At 41.9% G+C, this 19,316-nt stretch overlaps 2 protein-coding genes across 4 annotated transcripts in view; one reads left to right on the forward strand and one right to left on the reverse strand.

Annotated features, from left to right (window-relative positions):
* Positions 1 to 2,684: 2,684 nt before the first annotated feature.
* On the forward strand, positions 2,685 to 4,384 carry LOC308118158 (cyclin-dependent kinases regulatory subunit 1; the record flags this gene model as incomplete). Its single annotated transcript, XM_080477437.1, has 3 exons — positions 2,685 to 2,743; positions 3,173 to 3,300; positions 4,341 to 4,384. The coding sequence occupies 3 exons, from the start codon at positions 2,685 to 2,687 to the stop codon at positions 4,382 to 4,384; spliced, it is 231 nt and encodes a 76-aa protein (XP_080333563.1).
* Positions 4,385 to 6,238: 1,854 nt separating this feature from the next.
* Positions 6,239 to 19,316, reverse strand: part of sema4d (sema domain, immunoglobulin domain (Ig), transmembrane domain (TM) and short cytoplasmic domain, (semaphorin) 4D) — a 41,062-nt gene continuing 27,984 nt past the window's right edge. The window contains exons 4-21 of one of the 3 annotated variants that reach the window (XM_080476769.1): positions 18,715 to 18,848; positions 15,927 to 16,072; positions 15,753 to 15,815; positions 15,526 to 15,624; positions 15,315 to 15,408; positions 15,057 to 15,173; positions 14,220 to 14,371; positions 13,785 to 13,960; positions 13,518 to 13,674; positions 13,135 to 13,357; positions 12,853 to 12,965; positions 12,081 to 12,253; positions 11,863 to 11,909; positions 11,373 to 11,744; positions 9,498 to 9,704; positions 7,929 to 8,141; positions 7,731 to 7,822; positions 6,239 to 6,962 (exon numbers count right to left, since the gene is read on the reverse strand). In XM_080476769.1, the coding sequence (XP_080332895.1) occupies positions 6,933 to 6,962; positions 7,731 to 7,822; positions 7,929 to 8,141; positions 9,498 to 9,704; positions 11,373 to 11,744; positions 11,863 to 11,909; positions 12,081 to 12,253; positions 12,853 to 12,965; positions 13,135 to 13,357; positions 13,518 to 13,674; positions 13,785 to 13,960; positions 14,220 to 14,371; positions 15,057 to 15,173; positions 15,315 to 15,408; positions 15,526 to 15,624; positions 15,753 to 15,815; positions 15,927 to 16,072; positions 18,715 to 18,811 (2,571 nt within the window). In that variant the 5' untranslated portion in view covers positions 18,812 to 18,848 and the 3' untranslated portion in view covers positions 6,239 to 6,932. Of the gene's footprint in view, positions 6,963 to 7,730; positions 7,823 to 7,928; positions 8,142 to 9,497; positions 9,705 to 10,628; positions 11,745 to 11,862; positions 11,910 to 12,080; positions 12,254 to 12,852; positions 12,966 to 13,134; positions 13,358 to 13,517; positions 13,675 to 13,784; positions 13,961 to 14,219; positions 14,372 to 15,056; positions 15,174 to 15,314; positions 15,409 to 15,525; positions 15,625 to 15,752; positions 15,816 to 15,926; positions 16,073 to 18,714; positions 18,849 to 19,316 lie in introns of those variants that run through there. The other 2 variants (XM_080476768.1, XM_080476767.1) reach the window with 2 other exon arrangements.

Consider the following 19,316-nt stretch of genomic DNA (forward strand, 5'->3'; position numbering starts at 1 on the left):
CTGAGCCTGTATATGTCCATTACGTGCATAAAGGGAGCACATAAGACTGAGAAAACATAATGTTTTGAGTCTATTTGTTTGATAAAAAAAAAAAAAGAGAGACAAGTCAAAGTCAAAGAATTCTATTCTGTCAACATGTTGCGTCAATTTAAAAGTCAGGATGTTATTAAAGCGATTACTCTTCTTCTTCCTGTCACCCTGTAGAATATCACATGGACCAGGGACACCTCGACATTTGATGATGATATAAATAAGAGATTATACAACATCTGGTTCCCATTATGATTGCCAGTGAATGAAAGTTGTAAAGTAATTGCCTTGCCCCCCCCATTAATGGTCGGAGACTGAGCCCCATTGTGACCATGTTTCAATAACATTGCTGCCCGCGGTTATACAATCATGTGTCATGTTTCTCCAAATCTCAAAACACACATAATAAAATGAATAGCAGAAGCAGGCAATATTGATAGCCTGCGTGAAGAGAGCACAGTGATGTAAGAATTTCCTGTGTGGACAATAACATCCACAGCCTTGAGAGCTGATTTTCATAATCGTGTCTGGGGCACCATTTCAGCTTTGTGTGAATGGTTCATTAAAAAGCAGCAAAGGCAAAGAGAGAATCATTTATGCATGGGTGCATTGCCGCGAATAGTACAGTATATAATCGCACGCACAGATATCCACCCATCCATCCGACCGTACAGCTGAGTCCATACAGGGTCGGAGCGGCAGTATGGAGGGCAAAGAAGTTCAAAAATCAGAGATATACTATTATTACAATTATTTTCAACGCAGAAGACTGTGAAGTGTATTTGGAATCTCGTTCTTTTCATCTTGACCCAAAGTTCATGACAAAAGGTGAGGGTGGGGATGTGGAGAGAGAGAGAGAGAGAGAGAGAGAGAGAGAGAGAGAGAGAGAGAGAGAGAGAGAGAGAGAGAGAGAGAGTTTTGCTTTACAGTTCAGCTTCCTCTTTCCCACAACTGTCCGGTACAGTGACTGCATTACTCCAGCCTCCCATCACTCAGGAATAATCCACATAAACACCAGCCATTCAAATAGAGGTGGGAAAAGGTTTTTACAGTTTTGTCGTCTTTAACACAATAAGAACGCTGCCCAACCTTGCCAAAATGGAGCAGTGAGCAACAAGTCCAATGACGCATCTTGTCATCGGTTCATTCCGGGCACACCTCCTGACATCAGCAGCAGAGTGGACAGACAAGTTTGGATTTGGGAAAGATGTGGAAGTTTATGATGTCAAACAACACAGGTTTTCTTTACAATCTGATGCAAAGTGAAAACCAAAGCTGGTCGTGACGCTTTGAAGAAAAGATTGTCTGTTTTTCTTTCACCTGGAAAAAGCAACACATGAACCAATCAAAGATGGGAATCTGTCGTCAAGTTGCTAGGATGAGAAGAAAGTTCACAATTTATATTTAGTATATCTATATTTCTGTCTGGTACACTCTGGAATTGTTTCTACATTGTTTTTTGTTTTGTCTTAAGTATATCATTCATTTATTAACTATTTACTTTTTTTTTATATCTTTGAGTTTTTATATTACAATGCAAGTTTCTGGTTAGGAAGAGTTGTTCATTCACACTTAACATAAGTAGACGATGACCTGACCTCTGACCCAACACATCCACCATATTGGACCAGGCAACACACCCTAACCATAACCTTCTTTTACAGGTTCCTAAAATAAATAGTAGTAAGTTTCTGAATTTTTATAAAATAAAATACAAACAGCTGGTCTTCATCATAAAAACTGACATGTTATCTGGTCCAATATCAGCAAGTATTTGTTGAAAGGTCACTGATCGCAGGACAACATAATGTGTCTTATTTGAAAGAAAATTGTTAAAGAAGGGTTCGAAAAAGAAAAAGAAAAACTCCACCCATCCATCTTCTATACCGCTTTCTCCTGTTCAAGGTTGACACCTACATTTTGGGCTTTCTTGCTTTATTAAAAAAAAAAATACAACAATTCAAAGCAGCACATACAACAGCTGCAGAAGAGCGGGTTGATAATAAAACAAAGAAAAATTTAAGGAATTCTTCAGCTGTATTTGAGAAGTCATTTTTAAAGGTGCCTGGGAAAGCTGGCGTGAAGTCTGCAGTGACCTGAGTGAACTCATTCATATCATATATCATATAATGTCCACTTCAAATACAGAGCCAGTTTGTTTGTTTTTCTGTCCATCATCACCCCTGCAGTACTGATAAAGGTACTAAAAGTTAAGCTCAATTGATATAAGTAATGTTCATCGTATTCACTTGATTTATTGTATAATATATCAATTAATTACGTCATATCATACAGAAATATTAAACATACGAACGTAAACAATGTCCCTTGAAAGATCAGCAGTTTTTACAAAGATATGGATAGTGAAGTATTGTGGAGGTTAAAAAAAAAAGCGAATTGCTGTAATGTTTTGCTTTAACAACAAAACAGTTGATTTACCTACCGAACACGCAGCACGTAGCCCGGTCCAATATGGCGTCTCGTTCACGGCTCGTGTAGTTAGCGCTGGTAAAGTCACGTGATCGGAATGTGGCAACGTGACCGACGGTGACTCGTCCAATGAGAGCTTCTGAGCAATTTACTGGGAACTAGCGTCAGACGTGGGCTGAGAAGATGTTTTGTAGTTTCTAAATAACTCCACATCATCTGGAAATATGTCTTCAAATCAGATTTACTATTCGGATCGATATAACGACGACCAGTACGAGTACAGGTGAGCAACGGGGGCGAACAACTGCTGTTTTTAACGGTTTGGGAATCATGAATGTCACGTTTCAATGTGTCACCTGTTGATTTATTAATTTTTTTGGAGGCGTCAATAATTGAGATACTGCTCTTTTATAATTTTTTGAATGTTTTTACTATCAACAAAGTAAGTTAATTTAGAAAGAAGAGGGTAAATGCAGGTCCAAATTACCTTTGCAAAGAGTTGTGAGTACACACAGCTGTTTTTGATTAACTAATGCCAGCACAAAAAGAAAAGTCTCAATATTGTTATTTTTTTATTTTTTTATGTAATGTTTTCCAACTACATTCTTACCACTGAACTTTTGCTTTTTGTGAAGAAAGTTAGAGTGAAAGATTTTCTAACTAGTTATAGGATTTTGATTTTATTTTATTTTTCCCCCCCTCCACACATTAGACATGTGGTTCTACCCCGGGAAATCGCTAAATATGTGCCCAAATCCCACCTGATGACTGAAGATGAGTGGCGGAAGCTGGGCGTGCAGCAGTCCCGAGGATGGATTCATTACATGATACATGACCCAGGTACTGTTTGTACACACAGGACTGTATGGTGACGTCAGAACTGAGCGAGACAGAGCGTAAACAGCATCCAAATGTAAAGCTAAAGTGTGGATGGGGTAAATTGAGCCAAAATGTGTAAACACGGAGATTATAAAGTAGCACAAATTGCATCAATCCATTAACTTTTTTTTTGCTTGGTTGCTGGTAAAAGTGGATAAAGTCTAGCAAAAACAAACATTTCCAAACTTCTGAATAAAAGGGAGCAGAAAGAAGAATAAACTTAAGTATTCTGCCCTTTTATAACAAACAAATTGTTTACAATGACCATTACAAACAAGCTGGGAGGCCTGCACAGCCACTCTCACTAATGTAAGTTTTCCTACTTTAAAACTCTTTTCTCATTAATTTGTGTTTAAATAATATGCTGGTTTTAATTACCCTTTGAAATCTTGCGTGTGATTTATGTTCTTTTGATTCCTTGTCCAGATTGTTTCAGATCGTGACCCTCCCTTTTCCAGAATTGCAATGTTCCATTAAATCGGTCCTTAATATTGTTTCCATGAAAATGTATTTTCTCTTTAAGTTATACTTGGATCTCTACGCAGCGCAGTAGGTTAGATATGAAACAATCAGAATTATATAACATGTCAAATGCTTTGTCATCCAACCAATCCTTTACTTTACAGCAATTATACCTTTTTAATTATGAATTAGATGCAAATGGTGTGCACGATGTATGGTCTGCTTTATTGTTTGACAGTGTATAGGGATTGTCTTTGTGGATACCTTTTATATGTCTTCACTGTGTCGGCTTTTTCTGGACCAGGATCAATAAGCTGCTGTAGACGATGTGTAGAGGAAAGTTTTATCTGCAAAAAAAAAAAGATGATCGCCTGTTTTCAATTGTTCTCAGACAAAAAAAGTTAGATGAAACATACCTGAACTGTAACTTTTCTTTTCTTTTTTCTTTTCGTAAGCCACGGTCCTTTTTAAAAAGACACATTGAGAGAAAATCCACAGCTTCAAGTTGGTAACTTTCCTCTTGTCGTTTCTTTTTTCAGAGCCCCACATCCTTCTGTTCAGAAGACTTTTACCGAAGCAATGACACAAACAACTTGTCCACATTTTCTCCTGGGACTTTATTTGTTTTTCGTTTGGAAAAATAAAAAAAAGTTCTAGCTTAATGTGTGTTTACTCAGTCGTCGGCACCACTTGCTTCCAGCTTCATGTAGGATCGATTTGTTGAAATAATCTGACAGATTTGTGCCCCTTTGGTTTGTTTTTGTTGCAGGAGTTTGTTATAGTGAAGACTGAAAAGGTATTTGTCATTTCGTGAGGAACTGGTGTCTGTATTGACTGAAATGTTAAGAAAACTTTGCTGCCGTTAGTCTAAATAATTCAATAAACAATCGCCTGCACACCATCGCGTTGCTGGTTATGTTTGGTCACCAGAGGGCGCTGTAGATCAAGTTGTGAGAAGAGTGGACTCTTGATGGTTGAACGTCTCTGGAGTTTAAAGGTTGTCCTTATGTTCATGGTTATTAATTGTAAATTCGTGAGTAATTGAGAAATACAAAGTTTGTGCGAAATTCTGCTTTTATAGTTACAATAATAGTGCATTCGTGAGTAACTGGGAAAGTAGGAAACTTCTTCCAACAAATAATGACTGAACACTATAAATATTTGAAAATAAGTCTCACTTGAATACCAACACTCAAATGCAATAACACATAAATTGAACTGGCATGATGAAATGTTGCCAACAATACAAAGCATTTAAATGTGACAATTATATTTAAGTAATAATGTTCAGAACAGCTTCCTTATGACTTATTAAATATCTTCAACCTGCAATACCAAGAACGACCACTAAGTGGCCACGTATAATAAGGAAATATTTTCCTGTTATATAAACTGAATGTCACAATGAAGATAGTTTAAATTAATCTTTTCATTTTATATGTGGCTTATTTTTATTAAAAGTTTTCATGAACCAAAACTAACTTGATTTAATTTTCAAAAAGGATTAGATTCATTTCTGCTCACAAATACATTTTGCAAAAATATTTTAAGTTAGAAAGAAAATCGCACCATGACTGACTTTGAATGTAGGAAAAATAAAGTTTGAAAGTCATTAACTGATTATGAATCATGATTGATGGGTCTTTTATCAGTTGATGTGTTAAATAATTTATATATCATTGTTCCATCCTGTTGTTTACCCATAAGAATCTACAGAATGTGTTGCAGTGTAATGACACATAGATAAACCTGACCTTACCTGCATTGCATTATCCATCTCTTGGCTGATATGGGTCATGACACTGTGTATAATGTTACTGCACATTATGAGAGGAAGGGCCTGCTGGCTGATGATTATCATATTAAAAGTATTGAAGTTGGACATTTCTGGGTTTCCAGCTGCCTGACATCACACGAATGCTGTTAATAATGCTTCTTTTAATAAGCCATCCTCATTGAGTTCATGTTAGACAGATATAATTCCAGCAGTGGTGTCGCATATTAGCAGAACTGGTTTGTTTATACTAAACAGACCGATGACCATGTTGGATCTCGTTTACCTGTTTATGTTGACATGTGAATGCTCTCAACTCAAAAATCCACAATTCTCTCATTCCCTAGTTTTCTGAATGCATTAATTCTACACTGTCAAGGAGTGACTGGTGGACATCTCGGGTGTTGTGTTTAATCTGCCTCTGTGTATTAAAACCAGATTTCAGTGAAGGGAACTGTGCCCTCTGCAGATGGCTGAAGGAGAAATGCACGGTCATGATGTTCTGAGTAGGTTAGTAAATAATTCATCTGGTGTGAAATGTTACATGGCTTCCAGCTTGATGCAGCAAGAGCAAGAACTGGTTTCTAAAGGACTGAATATTTAATCATCTGATATATATATATATAAGATCCTGAATTTGTGACACATTCTATAAATCAATGTAAGCAGTTGACAAAAGTTTATTCCTGCTTTAGTTTCAATGTGAGTCACAAAGCAGTAAGTCAAACAATTCAAGTCGTAGCATGCGTCTCTGCTGCAAGTTAATCTGCATTTCACTCCATAATCTGGCATTCTAGTCATACATGGGAGATATAGTGTGATTAACGAGAACCAATGTGACCACAGCAGCTTCAAGTGTACTATTAATTCCTTGGAATGAGCTTCGACTCCCTGGAAGTAAAGAGCGTCCTCTGAACACTCAATCCCAAAGTGATGAAGTCACATTTCTCGGAGCAAGGCTGTGAAGGTGGAGACATCTTAAGATTAAAACACACGGGTCTGAACAGCCGTCACTACCAGAATCTGATCGGCTCATACAAAGAGGTTTATTGATCCATACAGTCAGTGGTGGACGGGCGGGCCACACGTCCTCAGGCTGAGTGAACCGTGGAGCGTCGTCACCTCGTCGGGGTTCAATACGAGTCCCGTCGCCGTCGCCAACCAACCAGGTGAGCCCCTGTGCTTTGGAAGCAGCTGCTGTAAATGTTTGGCTTTCACGGCCCGTCAAAACTCATGACATAAGAAGTGGACACTGGGGCTGAATATTCCAGCTGTTCCTGATGGTTTCAGCGTCAGAAAAATGTGTCCGCGCCGAGGACGGCGTTCACAACCCAAGTCAGCCGCCACACGAGAGTGTTCAGAGAGCTCTGCGGCCATCACAGCTTTCCTGCAGAGGGGGAAACACAGCTGGACTGTACAAGGACGGGACAGGACTGCTGTTCAGATTGAACCGGTTTTCAAACGTTTCGGGGGCTGAAACACATCCTGTAAAATTGTTGTATCTTTGACTTAATCATAAATTGAACCATGAAACTAAGGCCCTGTTTACACAACAAAATGCCTTAATGCCCATTTAATCTCAGGGTTGTCATTTTCTTTCCTTAGGTGACAAACATCATGCATGTGAGCAGTAAATTGAAAGTAAACAAACCCAACTACTGGATAAAAGCACAGCCGATACACAAACTGTGAGAAAATATTGCAATGAAATGATCTATTTTAAGGGAACATATAAGCGTTAATGTATCCAACACAATTAGCTGCATGTGGTGAGTACATCATGTGATGCTTTAAATGTAGTTAGAGGTAATGTGGTTGAAAGCTCGCAACAAAAACACGGCAGTGACTCATTTATCAGGGCAAGTTTTAGTTTCTACATCTCAGTTTGTGAAGACTTCATTTAGACTATGGAGAAACCACATGCAGAACCTTTACTTCATGGCTTATTTATTGTAAATTTGAATAGATGCTATGGCGCTGACAATTCTGCACGTTGTGCTCATGAGTAGAATAACTAAGTTGCCTAAAGCCAAGCATGCAAATCAGGTTAAATTAGGTGCACAAGATGCAGTCCAGGCAAAAAACGAATACAAAAAAAATCCCCCAGAGACCGAGGGGAAAGGCACAAGCACACACGGACATAATGTGGACCTACCCAGGCCTTTTCCCATCTTTTTACCAGTTGCTCGTGCTCTGTGAGCGCACTTCTCCACTGGTTCAAATCCCTGGATGGAATGTTCTCCTCATCTGTCAGATAACAACATCTTTTATGGACATAAACCCTCTCAACTGCCCATCTCCAGAAACCCTACCGCCTCTCATGCTCTACTGCCACACCCTCCACACAAAGTACCTCCGATGGTGAGGTGCACGTCCACCTCGGAGGTGGCGTGTCCCGTGCTGGCCTCGGCTACACAGCGGTAACGGGCGTCCTTGATCAGCGGCCCCTCTCGGAGCCAGCTGCTCACTAACACCTCCCTCTGCCCCAGCGGCAGGCGGTACTCCATTATGGGGGTGTCCAAGCCGTGCCCGTTTACTAGCCAGTGAATGTGGACATCACTGGGACCTGCAGACAGAAGTGGGACTTTGTGTCGAGCCCCTGATGTTTGAGATACCGACGGTACACATCGGGGGAATACTTGCCTTTCATCAGTCCATCTTTGGCTTTTGGTTTGAGTTTACACTTCAAGTACATATGCTTCCTATATTCAGAGGCAGAGGCGGGTACTGGCGGTCCCGGAGGGCTTCAATCCTGCATGTTTTTGAGGTTGTTCTTCTTCAAAACACTTCGGTAGCGATATAAAGCTCCGCAGGAGGTCTGATATTAAGCCACTTATTATCAGGCCTGTTACGCAGAACGGTGGACCCTCAGGACCACGAGTGCCGACCTCTGATCTTAAAGGGCTCTACTTTCCCGGGCATGCACAGACACGAGCGCTACCAAGTCAACTTCTACAGCTCCTTGATATTAAATGCAAAAAAGCACCAGTCAGCGAACAACTGTTTTAGTTTTCCAGCTGTTGCTTTTTAATGTACTGTTGCAGTGTTCGGACAAGAAAACTACACAAAACATGCTTTTACACTGCACAATGGTGGAAGAACATTTGCATAGACACTAGAACTACTGACCATCAATTCATGGTGATCATTGGAAATGTGCTGAATTACCAGGTTTATTTGTTTTTATCTTGTGATTTTGATACTTTCATGTTTTTCATTGCAAAATAGGGGGGGGGGGGGGGTATACACCACAGCTTATACTTTTCCAGGTATGTTTTCAAGCAACACTGACGTCATTTATACAAGAAAGTATAGAAAACTGCTAAGTAAAAAAAGAAAAAGAAAGTAAATTAGTTGAAAACATTTCTCAATGTTTATTTCGTCTCCCTAACAAGAGCCTTCGCCCAGAAACATCTCCTAGATTTATGTACATATTCAGAGGACCTTTTTGTCTTTCCATATATACAAATATATTTACATTTGTTTACAGGCACAAAAAAAAAAAAAAAGAATAAAAAAATCAATTGTTTGGCATTAGAGCCTAAAATAACTCCTCATCAGACTCCAGTTAATTATTTTACACAAACTGTAAGTTACAGCTGAAAGCTGTGAGATATGTCTTCGAGAGGCCGACCACCTGAAAACAACCTCCAGTTCAGCAATATGAAACATTCACCCACTGTGTGGCCATTTTGCAATAATCCAAAAATGCAGATTAAAAAGTTCTCAAGACGCCTTAAAGCAAAAACTTCAAGCTTGTTATGAATGAATCCCCCACCCAAAAAACGCAAACGCACTCACTCCCAGTTAGTTTTGTGTGAAGTCAGCATGCAGGGTGTGGAAAGGAAAGAGGATGAGAGGAGTGAGGAGAGGTTGATGTAATCTTGGGGGCGGGGGGGTCACTGTGGCAGGAAGCACTCACCCAGGGCGAGGCAGAAGAGCAGGAAGGCCTCCTGGGCGTGAACCCCCCAGGCCTGGTCCTTCAGCAAGGGGGGCAGCAGTCTCACCTCCGCCTCCTGAGCCTCCACACCGTTCAGCTTGGTGTTGGAGGATGAGGAGGGGGAGAAAGAAGGGGAGGAAGAGGAGGAAGGGAGGTCAGAGGAAGGTGAGGTGTCGACAGGAGAGGAAGCTGTGAGAGGGAGTGATGGAGAAGAAGAGAGGCTTGAGGAAAACGGGAAACTCGGAAGAGATGTATGACATGCAAACTGGATAAAACGGGAGAGTAACAAGTGAGCTTTAAAAAAAAAATAGATCTGTTGCAATAAATAAAAAAAAACACCCAACTATAATCAAAATATTACCACAGATGTGACTCATTTTAAATAATCTAAAACTGGAGGTTTAATAAAATTATATATATATATAAAAAAAAAAACTTCAGATTGTTTCCAGGGCTCTTGTGTCAAGCATCATGTCATAATGTACATTTTATGTTATCAACAGACCACATGAAGGGAAAAGGACTGGTGAAGGTTAATACACAGGACCGTTAGAGCCGTATGAAGGAATGTCAACTTCACAAGGACAAATAAATACACCACAGGCCCGGCAGTGTCACGAAACTTCGCAAATAGTCAGTGGTTTGATACAGTCCAGCATTTCCCCGTCCGAGCGCTTCTGTTCACTCCTTTTCTGACCTTCACTGCAAAATCGCTGGCTGGGATTAAGGCCCACATACCGGATGTTGTGGAATGACATCACTGTGTGGCAAAGCTCTTTCTGAGAAAGTCTTCCCTGAGAAATTACTAAATGCTGAAGCGTGTTCAAAAACAGAAAAAATAAAAGTTTAAATGATGCAAAAGCTTCATTTTTTTCACCCAGGCTGTAATAGAAGCGCAGCTCCAATTTGGAAAGCATCACATTAACTTACCAATTTGGTAAACAATGTTTCCAATTTGGAATTTAACAAATAGCTTTTCTTGCTGGACTAAGCAACTTTCCTTGAACACAGTTTTTCTCTGCTTGATCACGAGCCCTGAATCAGACAGCAGGAGTCTAAAACTCAGCCAAGTCAAGCTTTGTAAAGATTACACTTGAAATGCTCAACACTGGATATATAGAGATGAACATTGAGCTTCATGTGTTTTGAGACAAAGACGTGGAAAGGCTCCACCCGGCCGTCTCGGCACTGAGAAAAAGCAGACGGAGGCTTGTGGCTAGCAGTAGGGTTCATCTGCATCTGCAAACTGGATCGGCTGGGATTCGCAGTCCACGTCGAAAGGCTTCTCCTGGGAGGGGCTGTCGCCTCCAAAGCTGTGCGAAGGGACGCGACCGTTGCCGCACTCCGGCTCGGTCTCGTAGCCGGTGTCGCGGAGCGCCCGGAGGTTCTGAGTGGTCTGGCTGCCGTTCTGGGTCGGCTGCTCGGTCAGGTTTATCTTGTCCGTCCCGCCAGACGTTTCCATTAAACCCGCTTCACAGGCCCTGTACTCGGGCTGAAGGGTGCTCTTGTGGCTCCCCAGCAGAGCGGCGCGCAGCCTCAGGCACGGGGCCGGGAGGTACTGCATGTAGCAGTTGTACACCAGGGCGGCGAGGAAGAGGAGGAAAAACAGGAGGAAGAGGAAGAGCAGCGCAGTGGTGTTGTTGTGCTGCAGGTACTCGGCCGCTGGGTCGCGGTTGTCTGGTTGGTGGACGTTGGATGTCGGGGGAAGATGCTGCTTTGGCTGGAGCTTGACGGTGCTGCTGGGGGGCGGGGTTAGTGATGAGTCAGTTTGGGGAGGGGAGGTGAGGAGGACCGTGGTTGTGAAGCTGGAGGGGCCCAGGGCCGAAGTTAGTGGGGCTTTGTCTGTCTTACCATTACCTTCAGCTGTGTGTCTGCCTGGCGTCTCGTCGCTGCCCAAGGTGGTGGCCACATCGCCCGCCTGGGGGGGCGGTCTAGGTGGAAGGTCCAGAGTCAGGATGTAACCAGCCATGAGGCGGCTAAAGTTTTTCCCTGCGGCAGGGGCCCATTCCACGGACCAGCACTCATAGTAACCCTGATCCTCCGGAGCCACGCTGTAAATGAGGAGCCCATTTTCGGCTATGAAGTGGAAGCGGGAGGCTTCAGTGAGAAGCGAGCCATTTGATTTCCACATCACCTGAGCCAGGTTGGAGTGTACCAGGCATGGCAGCTCAGCAGAGCTCCCCGGCTTCACTGTCAGACGCTGGTAGTCCTTCTGAGACCGCGCTGCCACTGACGAGGCAAATAAAACAGACATTATTACATTTCAGATGTCGGTGCGGAATGCTTTGAATAGATCAGTTATACAACACATGCTTATTTATGGGGGGAAAGACGTTCTCACTCCTACCTGATGGACAGCTGTCTGCGTCACCGTTCAGATTTTGGATCAACTTCCTGAAAAACAAACATTCTTGTTGAGTCTTAGACACATTTAAGTGACAAAATGAGTCAGAGATAGTGAAGCAAGTCAAACTGGATGAAGTATCAGTACATCTTAGTTTCGTTAAGCTGAGAGGAGTACTGGTATGCACAAAGAAGACAGGGGAGTGAATGTTGCCGAGTTACCTTAGCTGCTGGTGGGGAGGATTGAAGATATTGACGCAGGCTGTAGTGCGAGGGTCCCAGGCACAGTGGGGGTCTCGCGCCAGGATACAGTCGCTGCAGGACGAATACTTGCTGCAGAAAGCTGTGGGTGACTGGACCACGGCCGAGTCTGAACCGGCGTACAGCGACCGGGACTGTGGCGGCAAGAAGGTTTCAGGTCAGTATGACCAACAAATGGCAAATATTTTTCATTTTAAAGAGTGGCAAATGATTCACAGCTTCAGCAGTTTGGTACTGTGACGAGCAGAGCGAAGGACTTTCAAAACACGCTGCTCGACTTCGTCTGGAAGCCATTTTAGTTTTTTGTTTTTTTTAAAGGACATTTCAGGCAGATCAAACCACCAATCTTCGGAAGAGTAAACAAACCTCCCTACTAACTGAGCCACAGCTCCCAAAGCGCACACCAACTGTCACATGGTATTCATCAAGTTTAAAGACACCTGTAACACACTCATAACTCTGATACTCCAGTTCAAAACTAATGCAGTCAGAGAAATGTTCTGTTTTTTTGTCTTCAGGGTGGGTGCTCATAATTGGCTGGATGTCTTTTAGGTCTCCCCCGGGTCACAGACATTGCCACAGCAGCATATCATCAGGAAAAATGTGCAGGACCCACAAACATAGTGTACGAAATTCAAAGTGACACATCGCTTGTTGTTTAGGCCTCGTTCCTGCTTCAAAAGCATTTTTTTTTTCTTCCCAAAGCTATTGCCCACAACACAAAGCCACTAACCTCAGAGGACAGCAGAAGGTTTTTGATGGGCTCAGAGTTTTTCAGAAGCTGGATCTCCTCCACGATATGAACTTCCCCTTCAAACACCACAGACTTGTGCAGGACTCCTTTATCTACAGAGAGGAATAGGAAAATGTCAGTCGAGGTAAAGAAAACAATCCCTCATCAGCTCAGTCCAGAGTTTCACCGCTTTGAACATAAATGATCACAATTACGTGATTCAAATGAACATAATGAGTTAACAATAACGTATCACTCTTTTAGATTTTAACATGTTCTCACCCGTTCCGGTAAAGATGACGTCATAAATCTTCTTGTCCAGGGCTCGAACCCTCTCCACGACAATCTGGGTGTAATTTACGTCTTTAGTGATGAGGCGAGGCCCGTTGCCGATGGGCAGGACAGGGTCCTCCAGCAGAGGGTGGTCCTTCACAAACTGCAGGGTTTTGTCTGGCAGGTGGAGCGAGCTGGTGATGTTCTGATGCCGCAACTGGTTGGTAATACACTGGTGTAAAAGAGAGAAAAGGGCAAGTGTGGAATGAGATGTTAATTACACTGGAATGTACGCCGAGACAAAAAAATTATCTGGACTCTAGATTGTGATTCAAAGATTTCCTCAATGCTGAGCTAATCGACAATATTCAAAAAGCTGGAGAGGCCCTTACAGCTCCGGGGCGCGGTGAAGGAGTGATGCCGTTGTACCGCACCCACTTGGTGTGGGACTGCTCCACTGTGGCCTTCTGCATGTACTTCCCCCGGGAAAAGACTTCTTCCACTGCCGTCATGTTGTAGGCGCAGACGGCGGACAAACCCACATTACCCCTGGGAGAAGAAAGCACAAGGACGACGATTATGATGATGATGATGATTGCATGAGGGGAAGTAAAACAAGAGGAAAAAATGAATGAGGGAGGAGTTTCTGAGCCACTAACCACTGAGAGGTGAAGACGCCGTAGATGATGGTGTCTTTTGAGTGCGACCCCTTCAAGATGAAGACGTCGTGCACAACGTTGAAAACAAAGTTGAGCTCGGGCATGGAGCACACCAGCTTGGCCTTCAGGAAAGAGGTCCACTTCTTCTGCAGAGTGCGCTGACCCCCGAGGTCACCCTGTGGGGGGGGGGGGGGGGGGACATTAAACACACCGGCGAGTGAGGGAGAGCCGCACAAAACGGAAAACAAACATTAATATTAATATAAGAAGAACGGATGAAGAATATGAAAGAACAGAGAAGATAGAGAGAAAGAGAGAGAGAGAGCGAGAGAAACAAACAGACAAAAAGAGGAAAAGGTTCACAGACGGCCAACAGACCGAGGCTGAAGATGGACGATGCTGGCGTGTTGCAGATGGTGCACAACGTGGACTGACCTTACAGACGCGCGCCACCCTGGGGATGAGCAGCTTGCCAAAGAATTCGTACTCCACCGACACCTCGGTGAAGAAGTAGTAGATTTTGTCGTCGTCGCCATCTGCTCCGTTTTCCCCTTCTCTGATGACGTCGGCAAAAACAAAACTGGGCTCTGCCAAGAGAGAAGGCATGCAGACGGACCGGGGTTTCGGTGAAAAGGGGAGAGAGAGGAGTAGATGACAAAGTCCATTTAAATTCTGTGGAGCTGTTAAAAAGAAATCATTTTTGCGGAGAAGATTCATTCCAGATTGAAAAACCACACATCCAGTCTGATTCCTTTGTTGAATAAACCATTAAAATATGCACCCGTTGCATTTAAATACCAGCTGTAACCGATTAGATCTGACTGACTTCATCAGTCAAGGGAAAAAAACAAAACCAAACTATATTTCCTTTATTTGATCTTTTTTGGCTGCGAATTGACAGCATTTTGACGCGACATCGGCAAACTGGTGTCTGGTTAAGGTGCTGTGTTAAATTAAGAAGAAGTGAGAGTTGTGCTGTCAGTGACTGTCAATATAACCAACAAAGAGACAGTCATTGTTGGGGAAGTACAAGAAGCTGCCCTTTTTAAAACAGGGAAATATGAGATCTGGAACATTTAGAAGAGAATGACTTAAATCTGCTGCAACACAAGTCTACAAAACACAGTACAGTCAATGAGGATTGAGTTTGAATTGATTATATATAGAAAATATGGCCTTATCAGAACAGAGGCTAATATTTTCTTTTGTGAAAAATCAAAAATTAACAAACTGTTTGTTGGTTCAAGAGGAAAACTAATTGCTCAGACTCACCATTGAGCCATGATGTAGAGTACTCCGTCCGCAGCAGAGACTGGGATGGGGAGTATCTGGAAATGATTGGTTCACTTCCTAAGAAGTTATAAGCCGTCCCAGAGTACAACTCGCCATCTGATAGAAAAGTCAAAGAATAAAACACAAAAATAAAATTCAATTTCAGGAGATTAAAGACGGGTTTGTTATGGATTTTACTGCCGGAATAACTAAGTAAGCTCTGTGGTGTGAGATGATAGAAATCTGGCTCCAACTCACCAACCATGACAGTGGTGAAGCTTTGCGAGGGGTCAAAGGAGCATTTCCCTCGGCCGTCTTCAGGTCGACCGTCCAATGAAAAGTCGCCAAGGTTCTGAGAGAAGAGATTGCATTACAGTGAAAGGTCACGCCGCTGATTGGCAAGTCTGCGCACATGTTTATTTGTGTGGTGTGGCGTTCCCCGTTCAGAGGGGATTGAGTATTAACGTACCAAGTAATCACACTGAGGCTGAAAGGCGTGTGTGCCACAGACATACAGGCGCTCGTCGTCCACCACTTGGAGCACTCGGATGTAATTCAGACAATCCCTCTAAAAAAAGAAGCGCAACGTGTTTATTAGAGACCATTTACTGTCAACATGGCGATATGAATACAGGAAGCATACGATGTAAAAGACAGAAGAAATAACTTGTATCGGGAATGAGATACGAGACGAACCTCTTTTGATTTTCCTTTAAGTGTGCACATCATCATGGAGTTTTCTGCAACTGTCCACTGAACCTGAACATAAAATTAAATAAAAATTAAAAAAAAAAAATCATTGCTAAAACTGCAATTTGGGATTTTTTTCCCCTGCCATGTTTACAAAACTGCATTCATTTTTTTTAATACCTTGTTGTTTCTGACGGTTACGTTCTTCTGGCTGAGCTCGAAGATGGCCTCCCTCGCCCCCACGTACAATGCATCCCTCTCCTCACTCAGCAGGAGCGTCGAGTAGTTGTGGATTCCCGGCTCCGAAAACTCCATCAGGTCCAAATCTGAGCGTAAAACCATGTGATCACAATGATTTATCATCTGAAACTATAAAGCCTTACGTTTAATTCATGAACACGTGTGATCAGAAGTATTGAGGATTCTACTTAAGATGTAATTTGAGCCCTTCACATTTTACCCAAAACAAATAACCAATAGGTTGTTAAAGAAGCTGAACCCACAGTGAATACATTTAAAAACGAGATTAAATACTTGAGCCAATACAGTTGGAGTCAGAAATACAAAACCATGCAAACAAAGTTGTACCATCTCCTGAGAATGTGTAAAGTATTTACTTTTGCTGAGCAGCTCACCAATATGCATTATTGTTTTTAATTCATATGTGCCCCAAGCTTCCAAAGATGTAATGTATTTTTTAAGCTACAAAAAAAGAAAAATCACCACCAACAGCAAACATACATCAAGTTCAAGTCAAGTAAAATCTTCATATTAGTATAATTTAGGTCCATTTCTCTTTATCTGTGTGTTGTGTTTAACGGATAATCTCATTAAAGGGGGTGTTTTGATATTTCTGAATAAATGTGAATCAATATTTGTTGATTTCATTTCAAATATGATATAAACAAGCTAAAACAAAGTAAAAACCTTCCAAAATGTCAGATAATAAATACACAATTAAGATGAATAATCAGCTACATTCAGGTCACAGATGACAGAATCATTAATTCAACTCAATAAAACTTGAAAGTGCCGCCTCTCCAAGTCATAATGAAGCGCTCGCTTGAACACACCCCGTCATACAGGTATGCCTCATACAGCCTGAATTAAGGCATATTAAAATGAGATTTGTGGATTTCTCGTTCCACTGCGAGTCGTGATTGAATTCTAACCCAGTGGAGAGTTAGTCTGGACGATACTGGTTGGACCAGGTGCAGGCGGGTTCGGGTTGCGTGCGCCGGGTCATAAACACCACAATGATGAAAGCAAATCCTCTCACTGACTGACTGAGACAGTGACTGCGCCGCAGCGAGGGGACAAACTTTGTCAAAGGCTGAGCTGCGCTCGTTCTCACGCACAGACCGAGTTACTGGGGCTATTTTTGTAAACAGAAGTTCCGCCTCACAGAAAAGTGCTCCAACTTGAGCGTTCGCGGCGAGACTGCTCCGGGATTAATTGAGGCGACAGGTGATACTGAGAAATCTTTTGTGAGTCTGAGACACTCGAGAGTTAAAAGGAGAGCATTTATATAAAGACATATAGCATGAGAAAGTTGTGTTTGTGGAGCTACTGAACTTCTACCAACTGATTCATGACATGACTTATAAATGAGAGAAGACATATTATGCATGTTTTAAAAGGACATTTATCAAAATGAAAAAGGTTTTATTTTACTCTAAAAAGGGAGGCAGAAGTACAGTGACGTTCCTAGAAATAAATGGAATGGAATACCTTCACTGATTTTGGTTTTTTCAATGCTCAATTTATAAAGAAATTTTTAATTTGAGAAGGACGAAGAGAGCTTATTACCAGACACCATCCTCACATCTTCACATGTACATTTATAATCAATATAAAGGGTATGGGCGTAGGCGCTGACGCGGACAAACTGAAAAAGTTATAGGGTGATAGCAGGTCCCAAAAAAAAAAAAAAAAAAAGGCTTTACATAAGGGATTTTTAGAAAATCAAGAAATTCTTTGTAAAATCAGATGTTCAAAGACAATGAACAACCCTATATAGTCAGAATAATATGTACAGTATACAATGGTAGGCTATTCATATTACTTGGGCACCAACGGGCAAAAATACAAATCAGCACCTGTGGGGATGGAAACGTGTGTTAAAAATGCGCATTTCCTCATGGCTGTGTGGCAAAGAAGAATTGAGATCCCCGATACTCACCTCTGCTCCTCATAACACAAGCACATGCTGACAACAGGCCAAAACTGTTATTCTTGCAACAATATTTCTTGGTATTAAGTGCTATTGTGTTGGAAAGCTGTATTTACTTAGACCAGACATGGGCTGTGTAGGAATTCTTTAGCACAATTGAACCAGAGTTGAATTGTGAGTTGTATGTAATTATAGTATTGAACTCGAAATTATAATTTTGTGTGTGCTGACTGGTATCCCCTCCATAATAATGATAGTGGAAAAGTATCAATGAAGTCCTTGGCTAAAAGCATGATAAAGTCTCATGGAGGTAAAGAGGGGTCGTTTTTTTGTGCGTCTTTCCACTAAAATTACATCTGCTTTGACGGGCAAATCCTTGGCAGTTTTTTGTGATTTTTGCGGAAACGGTTTGCCGAGTCGTTAACAAAAGTCATATCACACTATTTCCGAATTTTTCCCACACGTTTTGATGTGCCTTTTGTGTACGTGCTCTCCAAAATCCAGCGGAGGAAAATGGTTCAAATTGAACTGACGCCTAGAATAGTAATCTTTACACCTCGCTTCTCAAAAAATTTTATTCAAGTGGTTCTCATCATTATGAAATCCTTGGAGTAAATTGCGACTGTGCACCTTTGTCACACCAGTTGTGAGAATTACATTTTTGTGGCTCTAGCGATGGTGAAAGTTATCCAACTTGTCTTAGAACCTGTTACAAATTGTCCATTTTCCCCCCCCTGATGCACTCACTGTGAAACTAAACATTTCAACATGCAGAAATGGTGTTTTAAACTTTACCTTGATGCTTCCAGGATGTTCGGGGCACAGTGTGGGGTCCGTGAGTGGAGACCTCCAGGAGAAGCCCCAGAAACACTCCCAGTACGCCGAATCCCATGTTAGACTCTGATAACTTCGGAACTGTGAAGTTTCCTCTGCAGGGAAAAAAGAAAAGACAAAACTTAGGCAACACTTGAAACCTGCACGGGTAGAGTGTTTCACAGGGATGCAGAGCTCCTCTGATCTTATCATGCAGCAACAGGAACCGTGGAACCACAAGCACAGGCACCTAAACAGTGTCTAGTTTCGTGATGACGAGAGCTGGTGGGTGCCGGTTTGTTCCCTTTTTGATCACTTGAGGTTAGCAACAAACATTTAAATAAATCCTCATGAAGGTTTTTCTGCCCAGACAGTGTGTAAACTAAAATAAAACGCCTCTTATTATAACGCACAAGTGAAATTCTGATATTTCTCATGAAGAAATGTTACAGACACTAAAAAGTGCAACGATTAGATAATTGGTAGACGGCTTCAGTCTTATTTCTGATCGGTCATTTCATTTGATTGTCTATTTTTTATTTTTTTATTTTTTTTAAACTTTCAGCATCAAAGTTACTCAGTCA

This window comes from Lipophrys pholis (genome assembly GCF_963383615.2).
Source record: "Lipophrys pholis genome assembly, chromosome: 12".
NCBI lineage: Eukaryota > Metazoa > Chordata > Actinopteri > Blenniiformes > Blenniidae > Lipophrys > Lipophrys pholis.